Source organism: Daucus carota, chromosome 2 (genome assembly GCF_001625215.2).
Source record: "Daucus carota subsp. sativus chromosome 2, DH1 v3.0, whole genome shotgun sequence".
NCBI classification, from domain to species: Eukaryota; Viridiplantae; Streptophyta; class Magnoliopsida; order Apiales; family Apiaceae; genus Daucus; species Daucus carota.
In genome coordinates, this window is record NC_030382.2 from 52,320,158 (window position 1) to 52,337,320 (window position 17,163).

Here is a 17,163-nt window from a genome sequence, read left to right on the forward strand (position 1 = left end):
GAATTTCATTTGAAATTATAGATTTGATCAAATAATCTATAATCTATTTGGAAATTCAAATTTGGATTTCATTTGAAACCCAAATATTCAAATATTAGTTTAAACATAAAAATTTGTAATGATAACTTAAAACATGTTATTTATATATTAGTTTAAACATGAAAATTTGTAACGATGACTTAAAACATGTTATTTGAAATCCAAATGAAATGCTTATTTTCAAACGCCTTGCAGCCGGGGTCACGGTTCGTGTGAGAGGAATAATAATAGAATTTTTGGCATACATTACGGTTTTAAATGGGATATAAGTTGGTAAATCTGGAAATAGGGTAAGAAGTGCCAATCATTTTACAAAACAGGCGGTTTGGACATCAAGTCGACTTGCCCTCTTATGGAATTAGCCCATCCCACACAACAAACTCGCCTTCACGAACAACACATATTCTAAGTTCGAAAACATGTATTCTAACAGAGAAAATAAGCATCCAGATTGTACCATCTTTAGGTTAACAAAAGAAGCATCATCCTACATAACTAGCAACAATTTTGAGAAATGCAAGAGTAGGTCTAAAAGTGACAATCAAGATACTTGTTTCATTGCCGAGACTAGAACCGGAAATTAGACCATAGGCAGATTAAGGGGATTCTGCTGTCTCGGCCACAATCAAACACGTGCCCTTTTGTTGCTACAAGCAGGGCATTTGTACTGCTTGATATGTTCAGCCCTCGCTGGGGTGATCTTCACGCACTTCCCATGGAACCACTTCTCACAAATGTCACAGCAGATCCAAAACTCATCCTGTCCATAATTCTCGCCACATGCTCCACACAAAGCATCCCCATGCTCATCATCCTCTTCTTCTAACCCTTCATCCTCTTCATCCTCATCCTCATCCTCATCTTTTTGTTGTAGTCCCTTCGAAAACTTTCCCTGAGGTTCCATGATGCGCTGTATTACCATGAAATTCAAACGCAACAATTTAGATATGCAGCACTAAAAATTATATATCAAATATTTGTGATGTTAGTGAATTTTCATATTCTGACTTGAACAGTGTAACCAAGAGCTGCTACTGCAATCAGTGTTTTAATTACTAATAATCATCATCATCAAATAAGAAACAAGTGGGAAGACATCAATAACGACTTCAATTTGCGAATACCTATATATCTTGCTATTCACAGCCATTCATCTACTAATAAAGATAAGACGGCTGCTTACATGTGATAGCAACAGATTTGTAAACCATATATACTGGTTTTACAAGTAACAACTGTACAGGGTTGTCCTGTAACAGTGACATGCTTTCACTTGGCGTACACTGTATCCAATTTTAAGTACTATGTAATTCATACTCTCCAACAAAATTTTCAGATGAGTGCAAGAACCAAAGAACTTGCCAAAATTCACAATGTGCAGAGATATGTGCTGCCACAGTTGTATAAAAAATGAAGCACAAGTAGCTAATAATTCTAGTTACCACAAAAGGTTGGATATAATTAACAACTTATTACTGGTCGTCTTAATTCCAAGAATTCTTTTTCACAATAGTTTGTACAAGGTAGCAATTCTAGAGCTTGAATTCCTACTAAGCAGTTATTCAACATATGTATACAATGATACAAGATCTAACTTAACTCTTGTATTAAAAACCATCCCCTTTAACAGGTAAAGTTTGATAATAATTGGAGACAAAATCTTAAGAGTATAGTATATAGCAGTAACACAATGTAGATCATCTTAGAGAGACGATGGAAGCCTTCTTTACCTTGGGATTTGACTTAGGTTTGCTGCTACTATGATTTGATGCGGCAGATTTTTCCTTTGTCTGTTTCTTAGCAATCCCCATCACAACTTCATATATTGATGGAAGATCATTAATCATATTAAAAAGCCTCTTTCTGCATAGACAGTACGTATTAGATATCACACTGATGGTTATAAAACCATAAATATATCATCCCATAAGGGAACACAATAGAAAACTTCTGGCCACGACTGATAGACTATATATTCACGACTGATAGACTATATACTCAGGCTGTTCCTCAAGTCAGTCGCTCAGTGGAACTCCAAATCAAAAACACAAAATATGAAATTAGCTGGGATATTCCTTTTTTTACCTCTAGGAAGACAATCTTTTGTTTCTAGGTCCATAATATTTATGCAATTACTACAAGTAAAGCACAATGCTTGCACCAAAGTTTTTTCACTGCTATATGGCATAACAATAAAATACAATATGAAGTTTGAGCACATATGCAAACATATAATGACTCATCTAAACCAAAACGTTGTTCACTGGCTTAGCCTGCCTCAATGATGCAAATCATTTAGGTTTTAAACAGTCGCTGCTAACCAGAATCACTGTCGTAGACATATGGTACAGTTTTAGGTACTGATGTCCATCTGTTGGCTAAAATTTTTTGATATCATCTGTGTTTGTACTTTGTAGGAGCTCAGGGATATCAAAAATAAGATTATTCAGCTATCTGATTTCATCTGTCGACAGAATACATTTATACAACAATAGACACAAACTTATAACATTTTTTCCATAGAACACCGCACATAGTATTACACGAACACACATAAAAACAACCATAGCTTGTAGGTGGAAGGATAATGGATCCAGTTATAAACAGATAACAGAAATAGACACCCCACACATCCTATTTAACTTATTGTAAATTGTGAAACGAATAGACACAATAAATTCCAAGATGGACAATATGAATACATTAATATGACATAAACCAGACCACAATTTACTGCAATCGCTAAATTTTCAAACTGAACATCTTTGATATATATGTGGGTTGTGTGTGTGTAAGTATGTTTATGAGAAACAATATATTTATGAACACTTTCTAGTCTCATTAGCGGTCTCATTAGCTGTAAAAGAAACTATGTCCAAACTGTAGCTGAGTAATAGAGCTTGTGCAGAACTTCATAATTTCAAGATGCACAGATGCCGTAATATTTATGCATGTCTCGCCTAAAATAGACGACATTGAAAGGAGAGACTTTTCGTTCATTTCATACAGTATGAGTCCCTCAAGGAGAACAGTACTATTCATATTGCATGCAAAGGAAACATCTTTGCACACATTGAACAAAAGAATTCCTCAAAAGGATTTTGTAGGAAACAATTGAAAGAATGTCAGAAAATGCATCTCAATAGTCAAGGACCTGTCTAGTTATCAACAGATTTTTTATAGTTCTGAAACAACTAACAGAAGACAGGTAAAGTGTCATAGTATATTATAACACAAAGTTGTCAAGATCCTTATAAACAACAACAGGAGGAAAAGGGGATTTGCGACAAATTAATTACCTGTCAGCTCTATCAAATCCAAATCTAGCACCGAAGTAAAATGCAACAGCAAGTAACCATGCATCACTGTGGACAGCAACCAAAGATAGCCAGTCCTTCTCTTGCATCCCATCTCTTGCAAAGTTTATACCAAGTGCAGGCTCTGGAAGCTCTGGGGGCACTTCCTCTGCAGGTAAATTAACTTCCCACCGCTCATTGGGAAACCCATAAAGGCAAAGATTTTCCTTCTCTGTTATTTAAGAGAGATGATTTTAAAAGTCAAAAAAAAGAAGAAGATTTACAAGTTCAATTGAACATATCATCATGAAGTAGAAATTAGTAAGCTTGTAAGAGTTAAGCAGGGAAAAGATGAAGACTTTTAGTTACACACAAGACTAGATGCAATAAAAAGGTAGTTCAAAGGCCTTAAATAAGAGAGAATTCTCTCTAACCCTCAAATATAGAGTTTCACAAAATCACAACTTGGACCAAAAAAAATCTTGATAATGTGAAATTTGATAATTTGAGCAAGCAAACGTAACAGGTAACAAAAAAAAGGCATCAGTTGCAATTCACTTAGTATAACAGAAAGCAACTCTGATTTTGTTGTGCCAAGTCAAAATGTTAAAAAAAAAAGAAAAAAAATGCATATCAGGTCGCACTTTGGGCACATTGTTGATACCACTAGAACAAAATTCCAATTTTTCATTGCGGAGAAAGAAAGTAAAACACACACAAATACAATTATATAAGCATGCATAAACATCTAATACAGCACACAATTAGAACAATAAAACTCAACACAAAACACAGTCAAATACTAAATCTTAACTTATTACACACACACACACACACACACAGAGAGAGAGAGAGAGAGAGGGAGGGAGAGAGGGAGGGAGGGGGGGGAGAGAGAGAGGGAGAGAACCAGGGTCACACTGCTGGTAAAAGTCCACAACATCTGCAAGAAAACACAATAAATCAACACCAAAATTAACTCTAAACGGGCAAAATCAGACAAAAAAAACCCCAGAAGAGGGCAATTAATTAAACAAGAAAACAAAAAGGGCAATATTAAATTTGAAAAAGAAAAAGACCAGTAGTAAGAGCTTTAATAATTCCAGCTCTGCGGCTCTTGAAATCCCTGAAAACCTCTTCAACTGTACGAGGATTGTAGTGTTGACCACCCCCTTCCATCAGCTTGCGAGTAAACACAGCACTGCTCTTGTTCTTGTCTGAATTTCTGTAGAAATAAATATATTATTAATTACTTGTAAAATAATAATAAATACTTAAATAAAGGGGAACAATGAGAAAGAAATGTTGTGGAAATAATATGACCTGGCTCACTGCTTGTCTGCCGCAGATACATACATACATGTATACATACAGATGGGAGAGATGAGTGGGACTTAACCGGATTATTTAACTGGATTTAATACACACTTTTGAGTCCGTGTAGTCAGTGTTTGGGCCACTTTACTAATTTTAGATTGATTTGGACTTGGGGCCCAACAAGCTGATTACTGCTTACTGCATTCCGATATGTTCGACATTGCCCACATGAAAAATAATTAAGTTTTTTGAAGGAATAAATAATTATCTTTTTTTTTTTGAAGGCGAATAAATAATTATCTTACTCACTCGTAATTTATTTATGAAGAAAATGATTGATTTCTATCAATTAAAATATTTAACATCTAACTAAGAGGCATGTACATATTCCAAAGTTTAAATAATAAATTTTGAAAGAGAAGAAAATTTCTTCAAAGAAAAAAAGAAAGAAAGAAAGAGAAGAAAATTTTATTTGAAAATTCTATGTCCGAGATTAAGAAATAAGACGTCCAAATCTTTTCAAAATTAAAGAGAATTTTTTAGTATATATAATAAAATTCTTTCCAAATATTCAGTTTTCTTTTGTTTTTCTTACTAGCAATAGCACTCCTAAAAAAGTTAAATATTTCTTCTTTTTTCCTCTCCCAAGTATCATCGGAAAAAACTTTATTGTCAAACCGGGAGTATGCGGTGATACCAAAAAAATCTAAGCAATATAGTTAGCATTTTCATCGAATATAAATGAATAATATTAAGTAACTCAAATTTTATTCAAATTTATTTGAAAACAATATTTGATACCTAATATATTCCAACAAAAATATTCTAAGGAATATGATGTTAGAGCATCTCCAAGACTCTTAAAGAGAGTAAGTGGAACAAACTTATAATAAAATATTAGTTAAGAGCTATCTAGTTGCTCCTACAATTGAAAGAGAAGAGACTTTAAGCTTTTAAAGAGCCTCTAAGAGTCTCTTGGAGCTCAAAATTTGGCATGGCTCTTTATTTTTTAATTTAAGAGCTCAAATAAAGAGCTTATTGGAGATGCTAGAAATGAGTGTAGCTCGGTGGCGGAGCCGGGAGGGTCAAAATATGCTGAAAATTTTTCTCCCATAACTAAAAATGAGGGAGAGTCAAAACATGTTGAAAAAATTTGAAAATAACGACTACACAAGTATGGAAACATGGCCCCTTTGAAAAATCAGACATTTTGATTGGTGTAATTGTATATGTAAAGGATTATTAAGAAACAAGAGCTAATCAAAATGAGTCAAATTTATGATTTTTAGTGCTTAGCACAAAACCGTTTTGGCATTATATCATTTATTTTCTCACTTGGATGGCAAGTAAACAAAATGTATAAATATGTAACAGCCAAATTAGAGCAAGCATAACATTAAGCTGATGCAAACTCACCATCCTAAACAAAACTTGAACTAGTATGCACACTGCGTCGTTCCCATGCATTAATTTACAATTTCACCTAATAGATAGGTCATTGCAGAGAATACTATTATTTGATCCCTGCTGGTTTTGCTGTGAATCAAAATCAAGTTGGTGGTCTAAGCATTGCAGCTCCAGCTCGTCCAGTATGATCCGTTCTTGCATTATTAGGCCATGACATTATGTGCAGTTTTATACTGTCCAAATCTTCCAATGCTGAATTAAGTGTCTCCTTGATATTAGCATTGTCACAGCAGTGTATGAGGCCAGCAGAACTTGCCTGGGAAGGCATCAGACTCTTCCCGTCTAGTCGAGATATCACCACCAGGTGTCCTGTTCTGGTTGCCTCCTCGTGTAATTGCCTCAGGCCAGCGCGATCAGCAGCTGTCCCTCTAGTCACTCTATTCACACAGATAAATCCCTGCATTTGCAAAATCCTTTTATATTTTAGTGATATTCATGTTTGTTGCAGATTTATAAAATTAAAAATAAAAAAATATATTTTACAACCAAAGTGGAATGGACTTTACCTCTTCTGTTCGTTTGATGTCCATTCCGAATCTGAGATCTCCATGTTTTGGTTTTAATTCAATTAATTTCTCTTCTATTCCCGGTAAAAACCATAGCCTTATTGCTTGTGATATCTGAATCGTAGCAGCATAGTTTTGCTGCCGGCCCCAAATTGTCTCCTTTTCCACTGGACTAGCCTTGTCCTAAACAAAGAAAAAACAGGCTCTATGTCATCAGATGGGGACGATGGTATACAAACAACAAAAATCACTGAGAAAAACGAGGAACATACCGAGTTGATGATTTGTTCTGTTTGGATGTTAATGAAGACAAGTGGAATTCCTGAAGATACTGCTGCAGTAAACCATGCCATTGCTCTTACTGTTGTAGCTCCCGCACAAGTCTCCGTTGCAAGAGCCATGAATATTATGGAACTCACAACGGTTGATCTCGGATCGGGTAAGTAAGTTCCCACCTTCATTTTCCAATCATACTTCACACCCTTCTGATTAAATCCAATAGGTGTGACCTTAACCACCCTCCTGCTCATTTCTGCATAATAAATTTACTCCATTATTTTTTCAATTAAAGAAAATGGTAAATAACGAAGATACCTGAAAACAATTACCTTGCAGTTCACAACATTGATCAAATGTCAAATCTGCTAAAACAGCAACATGTTTGTCACTTGAAGCTGCTCTGAATGTGAACTTCTTCTGAAGTTTTGAACTCCGTTCAGGGACAACACAAACACGAAGCTTAAGGACACGCTCACCCCTCCGGACCTTTAACCATAACTCCTCTCTACGACGCCCAACTTTCCCAAGTTGTAAGCTGAATTCAGACCTGCCTTTTGCCTTGACAAACAAAAGATCATCATTAGGCTCCTCTGCAATACCTTCTACAATGTCTCCAGGCAATGGCATCGTTTCGTCCCATTCCTCCACCGCTTCTTGCTTGACTTGTTTAACACAAACCAAGGTCTGGGTGCTGCTCATTTCTTTCTTTCTGAAACTGATACAATAGTAAAACTTCCCCATAGAATCTCATCAACGTTTATATTTGAAAAGAATGATATCGGTTACTCAGTAACCTCGCATAGCTTTCGGACTCCTCAAGGAACTGAAATTTATAGCTGTGAACGCCCGAATAATCGCTATGCCAAATGTAGTTTATCTCTTAATTTGGAATTTACTGTTTATAACGAATCTAGCCGGCTAAACTTTCAACTAGTACTAGCCAGTCAAAACTTCTAAGCTTCGTCTGTATTCTATTTTAGCTTCTGCTTGTAGGGGCGTCGCGTCAACATAGTTATTTACAGTGTGCGTGAATGCATTGTTATTCTGAGTAGATTCTTCGCGGACACACTAATATTGTTACGGATCAGTAATGACTAATACGACAATTTTAATGTTTAAATGATTTGTAGTGTAACATGATATCGTGTGTGTCTTGATACTAACCGATGGAAAAAGATTTCGTTCAAAGTTGAAACTGCAAATGTCTGGTGGAGACGAACTGCTTTCTTAGTTGGTGTTTTTTATGCTTCGAATAAAAGCTACGGACAAATGGAACGGATCGATAGAAACCAATCAAAAAAAATATTTTAAAAATTCAAGTAGTATGTTTTACTGACCAACAATGATACCGTTTTCTCCCAAGGGGCGACTTAGACATCAGTCTCACATCAGACATTACTGTGACCACATCTGGAGTTAGTTTTGGATTAACCCGCATTGTCCCAGTTTTACTTTTGCATTTTAACCAAAAATTATAGAGCTGTCATTTCTAGTTTTTACCTTTTACCATGAACTTACTATATAATAAATTGTATGTAATATGCTTAGACATTATATTGTTTAATATAGTGAACTTTTAGAACTTTTACCTAGGTATAATAGAGTATACATTCAAATAAAAAATGCAACTATTCATATAGACAAAAGATGTTATTTCCAGCATCGAACTCAACTAACCTTCTATTCATATAGAGATTCTTTATGATATAGTATGTTACATTGTACATATATGTATACTCGTACATATAGGGAAGCCTCATAATATAGATTCCAGCTGCTTCAAACCAGGGTCCAATTTATCAGTTGGGACACTTTCTTCTGGGGTCAAGTATGCATCAGCTACCTCCTTTCCTTTGCTGAGCACCTCCGAGGGAACAGTTTTAAGAAGGCTTCATGACAAACGTAGGGTATCAGAAGATAATAAGATTTCTAACTGTACCTATGAAGATAATTGTCAACCTAGAATAATGTTGTTCGTTGTGGATCTATATTCGATTCACAGGCAAAACAGGTTGAATGTAAATTACCTGTTCAATGCATCCACGGCAATATCAATCTTCAACTTCATTGATTTAATTGATGTTTCTCCATCGTTTCTTGATGCACGCAGAAGCAATGAATCTAGTTCTTCCAATGCACTATAAGTACAAATCACTGATATGAGATCGTTCAATTCACTATGCAGTTACGTGTTACAGACTTCAAAGTTAAGTTGCAAGCAAGTAAAAGAAATTATACCCAAGGCACTGATCAACATTACTGTAAGCAGTTTTCTCATATCCAGCCTCAGCTGCATATTGGGCCACCTGAAAGAAATTAAGGTGATGCATTCACTCAAAGCAGGAAATATGTGATGTGTCACAGAAACTGAAAACAATAAAGCAGACCTAACTTTTAACTCAAAAACTGGTAACTATACGTACACTTTATGAAAATGCCGCATTATCTGTTATGCCCAGGTGTGCAAACTGGAGATAAGAGGAATGGAAAGAGCAAATGCATATTAAAGCTCCTAAAGTTCACATGTAAGTCTGAAGTATCCCAATCAGCTATTATTGGTCACATTTACTTGGTGATTGATATCCAGGACCTAGGATCTAAAAACCAATTCCCCAATGGCCCAACCCCACCCTCCCACCCACCCACACTCTCCTGCCTGGAGGTGTCTTCCGAGACAAGTAGTGCATTAAATTATTATTTCATAAAGCAGTCATGACCATGTCATTCTAGTCTCATCATGTTGATACAGCTCTTGAATTGGTAGTAGCTTTATTCTACATATATGATAAGGTGTTAATGTTCACAATTTGTGCACTTGTAATGCTCACATTTCCTTATGGTAAAATTGTTAACAATATGTCACTTACAGCTCGGATATTAACACGAAGAGATGCTGCAGGGCCAGATCGTAATAGATTACGGTATGTAGCATACTGAGGTTTATCAACGTCCAGAATTTTTCCTACATAGAAACAGGAGGTCAAGCATGATGCAACAGTAGATATTGAACAATTTGCATCTTAAGATGAAGCTGTTAACGGATATTGGCTGCAAAAAAACTATACATTTATAACTACATTTGTAAATAAAGATGCAATCATGGAGTCCCTAAAACATGTACCGCCCAACTGTGGCCTTTTCATAGGCGATTCTGCTGTTCTGATTTTCACAGAGATTTTATGACTTAGCGTAAATTAACAGGTCTAGAAGTATGGCCTGCAGACGTGGGCAGGTCAAACTAAATACATACAAATAAGATGCAATTGAGTACCTAAAGAGAGTCAAACTGAACAATGCTACATAATTTTCAAAGCAATTTAGCAGTTTTATTGATAATGACAACATGAGATAAAATATGCATCACTATTTATGACCAAAATGTGCCAGATTAACATTTTCAGATCTGTGAGAGTGCCATTGCAGTTTTTAAAAATTGAAGGAATAATTGACCAGAAAATCATTTACAAACACTTTAGTTACCAATAAAAAATGTCGGTATTGATTCTGCATCAAATTTATTTTAGAGCTAAGAGGAAATTGCAACTACCCAAGTCTTCAATCTGCAACTGTGTCAATATTACGGCAGGAACATAAGCCTCTAGCGGGTCGAGCTTTTTCCTGTTGGCAAAGGAAGCATATAAAAAAGAAAGTATAAGAATTACGGATAATAACAGTCTCCAGACCCTGTGCTTGATAAGTTCACAAGTCAGTGCGGTATATTTTACATTTCAGGCACATAATTGTACATATTTTACTCTCCATATAAATATGCTGGTATATGGTGAATCATTTTAATTAGGGAGGGAGCACAGATACAGGGAGTATGTTAATCTACATTAAGATGGAGAGTATTATATAAAGGTGGGGCAGTATTGTGATTTAAGATTAAGCATATGGGGCTGGTAAAGTATGGAGATATAAATTATTTTGAGACATAGAATATTATGTACAGTGGGAGAAACATAAATAAAGGTAAATATGAATGGAGCACAGTGATATGTGCAAATACTAGTAAAAACTATTTTCTGAGAAACTTATTATCAAAATGAGAAGACTGTACAATATATATCACTGTCAGTAGCTGGACAATGGACAACTGAATAAGGAATCCTTTCTATCAGATTACCAAGTATGCTAAACAAAAACTTGCTTCTCTTATGAGTAAAGACAAATTAAACGGGATATTAGGCTAGAAGATCCGAAACAATCTAATTTTATATTAAAGAAATGGTACACACTGGGGAGAAAAAAAGATAGTGACGAACTTTTTGATGTCTCAGAATATACAATGTGATAAAAACTGAAAAATATATGTTACAGTTTCATTCTCAGAAAACAATGGAAATATGCTATTTTATATTTTGTCATTAACTGTCTGATTCCAACATGAGATAACTCTATATTGACATAATCCTAAAAGTTAAGAACAAGTAAATTGTTTCTAACACGAGTTAATATAACTAAGTACAGAGTTTTCACTTCAGGTATTAGAACAAAATTCATATAAAGTTCTGGATTCGAGGTAGCCTGGTGCTGGATATTCCTGTCTCGTTAGGAATTTCGCAATTTCATATCAAACACACAGTGTGGCTGAACATATGAAGCATAATTTCATACATTACTACTTAAGAATGAGCACCACAGTTACATCACAATGTATACAGCAATACACCCAAAAACTTCTCGAGTAATCGAACACCTGGTTACCTTTTCAAGTACTTGTCAAGTCCACCAGCCACAGCAACTACACACACAAAAGAAATTTAATTATAGTAATCATTCAAGTAAAATTGAAATTATAAAATTAGGCAAAAATAAATTACGTTTAGGAATTGATGAAGTGCAATAGAGACAGAACAGAGAGACGGAGACTAATCTCCGGCTGCTCTCTCGCCGTGACAATGCGCAGGTAACGGAAAACGCCGGCGATAATTTCCGACTGGGAAAGTCCGATGAGTGGAGTTGCGAGAGGGATGAAATGGAGTTACTGCTACTGTAGCAGCAGCTAATTTGAGACAATGGTGATGCTCCCATTGCTTTAAACAGCCTATACGTACAATTCGATTATTTTGTGCTGTGTGTGTATATATAGTGGTCTTTCGCCGGAGGGAAGACAACGTCTTATCCGATCCTCTGTTTGCCACGTCTGTTCTAGTTGCCTGAAATCAATTTTCCTTTTTGTAACCGTAAAAAAGTTACTCTCTGTGTTCTATTTATTTTTATATATTTTATAAATACTACCTTATAGCCCGTGGAAGGCACGAGAGCTTTTTAATTATTTATAAATTTTTAAAATATATTTTAAATGGTGTGAAAAATTAAATTTATAAATAATAAATTAAAATTATATGTATCATGCCAAAGTATTAAATTCTTTCTATCAAATTTTAAAATTTTTTAAGTAGAATATGTGATGCCAACTCCTATTAGATTATATTTATAAATATATTTTATATTAGAATTATTATACTGTGATTCAAATATTTTTCTAAAAATTTTTATGGTTCGAGATTAAAATTGATAAACACAATTTATTTTGAACTAAAAAGATGAATCATAAACATGCAATAAGATAGTGGAATTTGTTTTGGATTAAGAAAATGTTTTAGTATTCGTTCCTCACATAAATCGGGCATATTAATTTTAAAATATATTAGATAAAAATAATTTTGTGATGGTGCGATTTATACGATTCTACAATTAAAATTGGTAGGAAACATTTATTTTGGATTAAAAAAAAATCAAAAAGACATGAAAGACAGAATTTATTTTGGATTTAGAAATATAGGGTGAGGTTCAAATTAGAACCAATATTATAATTAGAACTTAGGACCACACACATCCATTGGATGAATATGAATTTAATGGTCATGATTTACCTAGCTATATAAATATAAATTAAAACTAGATGCTATTTAAGATACCTTACCTTATATATAGATCATTATTACAAATCATAACAATCATTGATTATTTACTTACTTACAATAACAATTAATTAATATATATACATTTAACATTACAAAACATGAGATTGTGCTACAGTACATATCGAGCTCATATAATATTACAAAACACGATATTCTGCTACAGTACATTTCTTGCTCATATAATATTATAAAAGAGAGGAGATTTCTGTTGCGGTACATATATATAACTCATATAATATTACAAAACAAGAGATTCTGCTGCAGTACATAAAATAATGATAAATAAAATCAAAACATACACACTCTAGCTCATCGTATGTAGGAGTTCTGTTACAGTATATGTAAATAATAGAGTTAAAAAAATCATAATAGATAAATCTCTAGCTCATCGTATGTAGGAGTTCTGTTGCAGTATATGTAAATAATAGAGTTAAAAAAATCATAATAGATATATTCGATTTATTCATATATCACGATTCTGCAGCAGTATATAAATTAATTTGTATGTATATATCATTTTATCACATGAGATATATAAATTAAAGATCAAATATTTTTTTTTGTTGGAATGATTAAATATGGTTAGTTTCATTAAAATCAGGAATGTGCATTAATTGAATACATGTATATTTAAATATGTACTAATTTAAAACACATTTAGGTTATTTTCATTTAATGACTATTAATGTGGTTCTAAGGTTCTAAGTTTAAGCGGTTCTATGTGGAACCTGACCCTAGAAAAAGAATTATAAACATGCAAGTAGATATCAGTTTTCTTATAGAACATAATTTAATTTTGTCTTAATCTAACGGTGCTTATTTGTTCAATATACGATCCAACGGATGATAAGTTAGACCATGCGACCAAATTATCTCCCTTACGCTTATTATATATAAGTATATAATATATTTTGAAATTTATAAAATATAATTATACAATTATTAAAAAAAAATATTTTGAATTAATGTCTAAACATTATATATTTATTTAAAAAATTGCATTAATTTATAAAATTATGTAAAAAACTCATTCTGACGGACATGGAGATTTTATTATAAAGATATTAAAAATTTGTTAAGATATTACCATGCGAAATTTGTATTTGAGTCTGGTAATATCAAACCGATAAATGAATAAATAATTTCATTCGCAATGCCAGCTGATTTCGATTTTGTTGCAGGGGAGAGACACAAAAATGTGAGTGTGACGGAAGAAATGCATTATCTAAAGATAGAAGAATGACAATGTAAATTTTCGTACCAACAGATAACATACAAAAGCTAATAATGCAAACGGCTGTCTTAACCGCTGAAAATTCCTTGTTTTTCTATCAACCATGAGTCAGTATGATTTGTTTTTAGAAAAACCAGACTTTCCAACTCCAATGAATCAACTAACCTTCCACTTTTGGCACTCCCGCCAAAATGCTTGCAACCACCATTTTTCACAAATTTTATTAACAGAATATCTAGCTAAGACTCAATGACCTTTCTTAATTAACTTTTTCTACAACCATATACACATATTTATCTATCATAACTAACTATTGGTTTCGAAAAAGTTAATTACTAGTCTGTGTTCATGGGAAATGGTCCAAGGGGAGTAGCAGCCCTGATTGTGACATGGCTCGCTATATTTGATGCCTTTTTTCTTCATGTGGCCAATGGTCACTTTGATTATCATGATGCCTTGACAAAATCGCTTCTATTCTTAGAGGCGCAAAGGTCAGGGAAGCTTCCTCCGAACAATAGGGTTCCTTGGAGAGGCGATTCTGCTCTTCAAGATGGCCAAGAAGCTCATGTAACGTCTCCTTGATCATTTATAATTTTGGGAAATTTGCATTGTGGGAATATGTCCTTGGCGCAATTTTAACAAATCCGGTTCTATAAGTTGCAGTAAGTTATGATATAATATATATGATGACGATTTTGTTTGTGTATTATGTAGGTGGATCTGGTGGGAGGATACTATGATGCAGGGGACAATGTGAAATATGGACTTCCAATGGCATTTACCATAACAACATTGTCATGGGCAGCTGATTTCTATGCAGCAGAACTCGAGGCTGCTGGAGAAATGGATAATGTCAGGTGTGCCATCCGTTGGGGTACAGATTATTTTTTGAAAGCCGCTGGCAAAGAGAAATTACATGTCCAGGTCGTCTCGTATACAATTGAAACTATGTATTATTGTCTCTGCTTGATATAGATATATATGTTGTACTAATGCTAGCATGATGACGAATTATTAAGGTAGGAGATCCGGTCAAAGATCATGAGTGCTGGGTGAGGCCAGAAAACATGAATACACCGAGAACAGTACTGACAATTGATAAAGATCATCCTGGAACCGAGATTGCTGCTGAAACGGCTGCTGCTATGGCTGCTGCTTCCTTGGTGTTTAGAGGCGTTGATCATACTTATTCTCGTCGTCTCCTCAACAAAGCCAAATCCGTACTCACGATATAATCTATCCATATATATGTTTAGTTTCTCCTCAACATCATAAAATTCACTTGTTTTTTTTTTTGGCATGTAGCTATTTAAATTTGCTAAAGCGCATAGAGGGACTTTTGATGGAGAATGCCCATTCTACTGCTCATATTCAGGCTTCAATGTAATTATGTAACCAGTTTCATATCCGTGCCATGTACATAAACATGCCAATATCTTCATGCTAGTTTGTACAAAATAAATAAATAATCACACAAAGAAATCAATTGATGACATGTTGTGTGCAGGATGAACTATTGTGGGCTGCAACATGGTTGTACAAGGCAAGTAGACAGCCTACGTACTTGAAGTACATTACAGATGAGGCAATTGGTGCTAATGTGGCCGAGTTTAATTGGGACCTGAAGTATGCCGGTGCTCAGATTGTCCTGTCTGAAGTAAGTCTCTCTTTCTCGCCCCCCCCCCCCCCCCCCCCCCCCCGCTCTCCCCCTCCTGCCCTCTCTCTCATATACGGTCAGTGACTGTTGTACAATCGAATTGTTGCAGTTATTTTGGGAAGGGCAAAAAGAATTGGAGAACTTTAAGCAACATGCAGATGGTTACATATGCTCTAATCATCCAGACAGCCCTTTCCACCAGGTTACATTAACTCCAGGAGGCATGGTTCACCTTAGAGATGGTGCAAATGCTCAATATGTTACCGGCACTTCTTTCCTCTTTAGTGTTTATGGTGATCTCCTCACTCGTAACAAGCAAGTCGTGCAATGTGGTGATAAACAAATCACTTGTGCTCAAGTACTGGATTTTTCTCAGAAACAGGTAGTTAACACGGTTCTTTTGTCAAGCTCATCCTGCTTTTCCTCAGAACTCATCAGATAATTAACTAACTATTAAAGTCCTAAAAAACTTCCACATTACCTACTTAAAAACCAAACATACCAGTAAATCATTGAACAGTATCCATATTTATTAGTTATACAGGATCGTACGTGCTGTCTACTTCTAAAGATATATTGATTAATATCAAATGTGCATGCAGATGGATTATCTTTTAGGAGCAAATCCTCAAGGAAGGTCATACATGGTGGGATTCGGTACAAATCCACCAAAACAAGCTCATCACAGAGGAGCTTCAGTTCCACCCCTGGCTGCAAACGAGGTGGTGAATTGTGGCATGAGCTTTGCTAATTGGTTCAATCCAAATGTACCAAATCCTAATGAGCTAACCGGAGCCTTTGTTGGTGGGCCTGACAAGAATGATTTCTTTGAGGATCTTCGATCTTCTTCCTCCTACACTGAGCCAGTCACTTATGCCAACTCACTCGCTGTAGGCGCTCTGGCCAGACTAGCCAATCGTAGTCATCCCATTTGATGCAATGGACTGTTTATTGTTCTGCCTCCTGAACTTTGTTGGGGGTTCTAACAATGCAGAAAAAAACAAGTTGAGCTGTCATGTACTCTTTGTTTAAGCAAATTTGAAACGTTGATGATGTAAAATGTATACGTTCATCAATCAGGTATATTGTATTCAACTACAACGCTTTATTCATGCAGAAATAGAAGAAAACTTTGATAAACATATCTATACTATACTATAATAAGCCAAGTATAATTAGTAGTCCAAGATTTTAGTTATATTTTTTGGTTTGATATTCGATGTTTCGTACTACAAGTCTACAAATGTGGAGTTTATTAGTATTATATTGTTAAACAGTTTCAAATACTAAAAACACTCATAACAATTTATTATCATATAATATTTCATTAAAAAAATTATAATGATGTTATAAATAAAATTATAAATATACAATGACACACACACACATATAATTTAATTAAAATTCAATCCATTAATACTAAAATACTAATAAAATGATG

At 34.6% G+C, this 17,163-nt stretch overlaps 4 protein-coding genes across 4 annotated transcripts; 1 reads left to right on the forward strand and 3 right to left on the reverse strand.

Moving 5' to 3' along the window:
* Positions 1–442: 442 nt before the first annotated feature.
* On the reverse strand, positions 443–4,788 carry LOC108209992 (PHD finger protein ALFIN-LIKE 4). The gene is made up of 6 exons (XM_017381220.2): positions 4,656–4,788; positions 4,412–4,557; positions 4,243–4,275; positions 3,339–3,567; positions 1,770–1,902; positions 443–949 (listed from the first exon to the last, which is right to left on the reverse strand). Exons 2-6 carry the CDS (start codon positions 4,509–4,511, stop codon positions 665–667), a joined length of 780 nt encoding a protein of 259 aa, XP_017236709.1. The 5' UTR covers positions 4,512–4,557; positions 4,656–4,788; the 3' UTR covers positions 443–664.
* A 1,155-nt stretch (positions 4,789–5,943) lies between these two features.
* LOC108208549 (uncharacterized) lies at positions 5,944–7,714 on the reverse strand. The gene is made up of 4 exons (XM_017379078.2): positions 7,231–7,714; positions 6,895–7,154; positions 6,623–6,805; positions 5,944–6,513 (listed from the first exon to the last, which is right to left on the reverse strand). Exons 1-4 carry the CDS (start codon positions 7,640–7,642, stop codon positions 6,199–6,201), a joined length of 1,170 nt encoding a protein of 389 aa, XP_017234567.1. The 5' UTR covers positions 7,643–7,714; the 3' UTR covers positions 5,944–6,198.
* Positions 7,715–8,511: 797 nt separating this feature from the next.
* Positions 8,512–12,072, reverse strand: LOC108206460 (uncharacterized). The gene is made up of 7 exons (XM_017376765.2): positions 11,725–12,072; positions 11,609–11,645; positions 10,449–10,519; positions 9,769–9,863; positions 9,140–9,207; positions 8,929–9,039; positions 8,512–8,790 (listed from the first exon to the last, which is right to left on the reverse strand). The coding sequence occupies exons 1-7, from the start codon at positions 11,933–11,935 to the stop codon at positions 8,658–8,660; spliced, it is 726 nt and encodes a 241-aa protein (XP_017232254.1). The 5' UTR covers positions 11,936–12,072; the 3' UTR covers positions 8,512–8,657.
* A 2,148-nt stretch (positions 12,073–14,220) lies between these two features.
* LOC108208414 (endoglucanase 16-like) lies at positions 14,221–16,863 on the forward strand. The gene is made up of 7 exons (XM_064088085.1): positions 14,221–14,632; positions 14,780–14,989; positions 15,085–15,285; positions 15,371–15,448; positions 15,573–15,722; positions 15,832–16,104; positions 16,325–16,863. The coding sequence occupies exons 1-7, from the start codon at positions 14,414–14,416 to the stop codon at positions 16,655–16,657; spliced, it is 1,464 nt and encodes a 487-aa protein (XP_063944155.1). The 5' UTR covers positions 14,221–14,413; the 3' UTR covers positions 16,658–16,863.
* Positions 16,864–17,163: the final 300 nt, after the last annotated feature.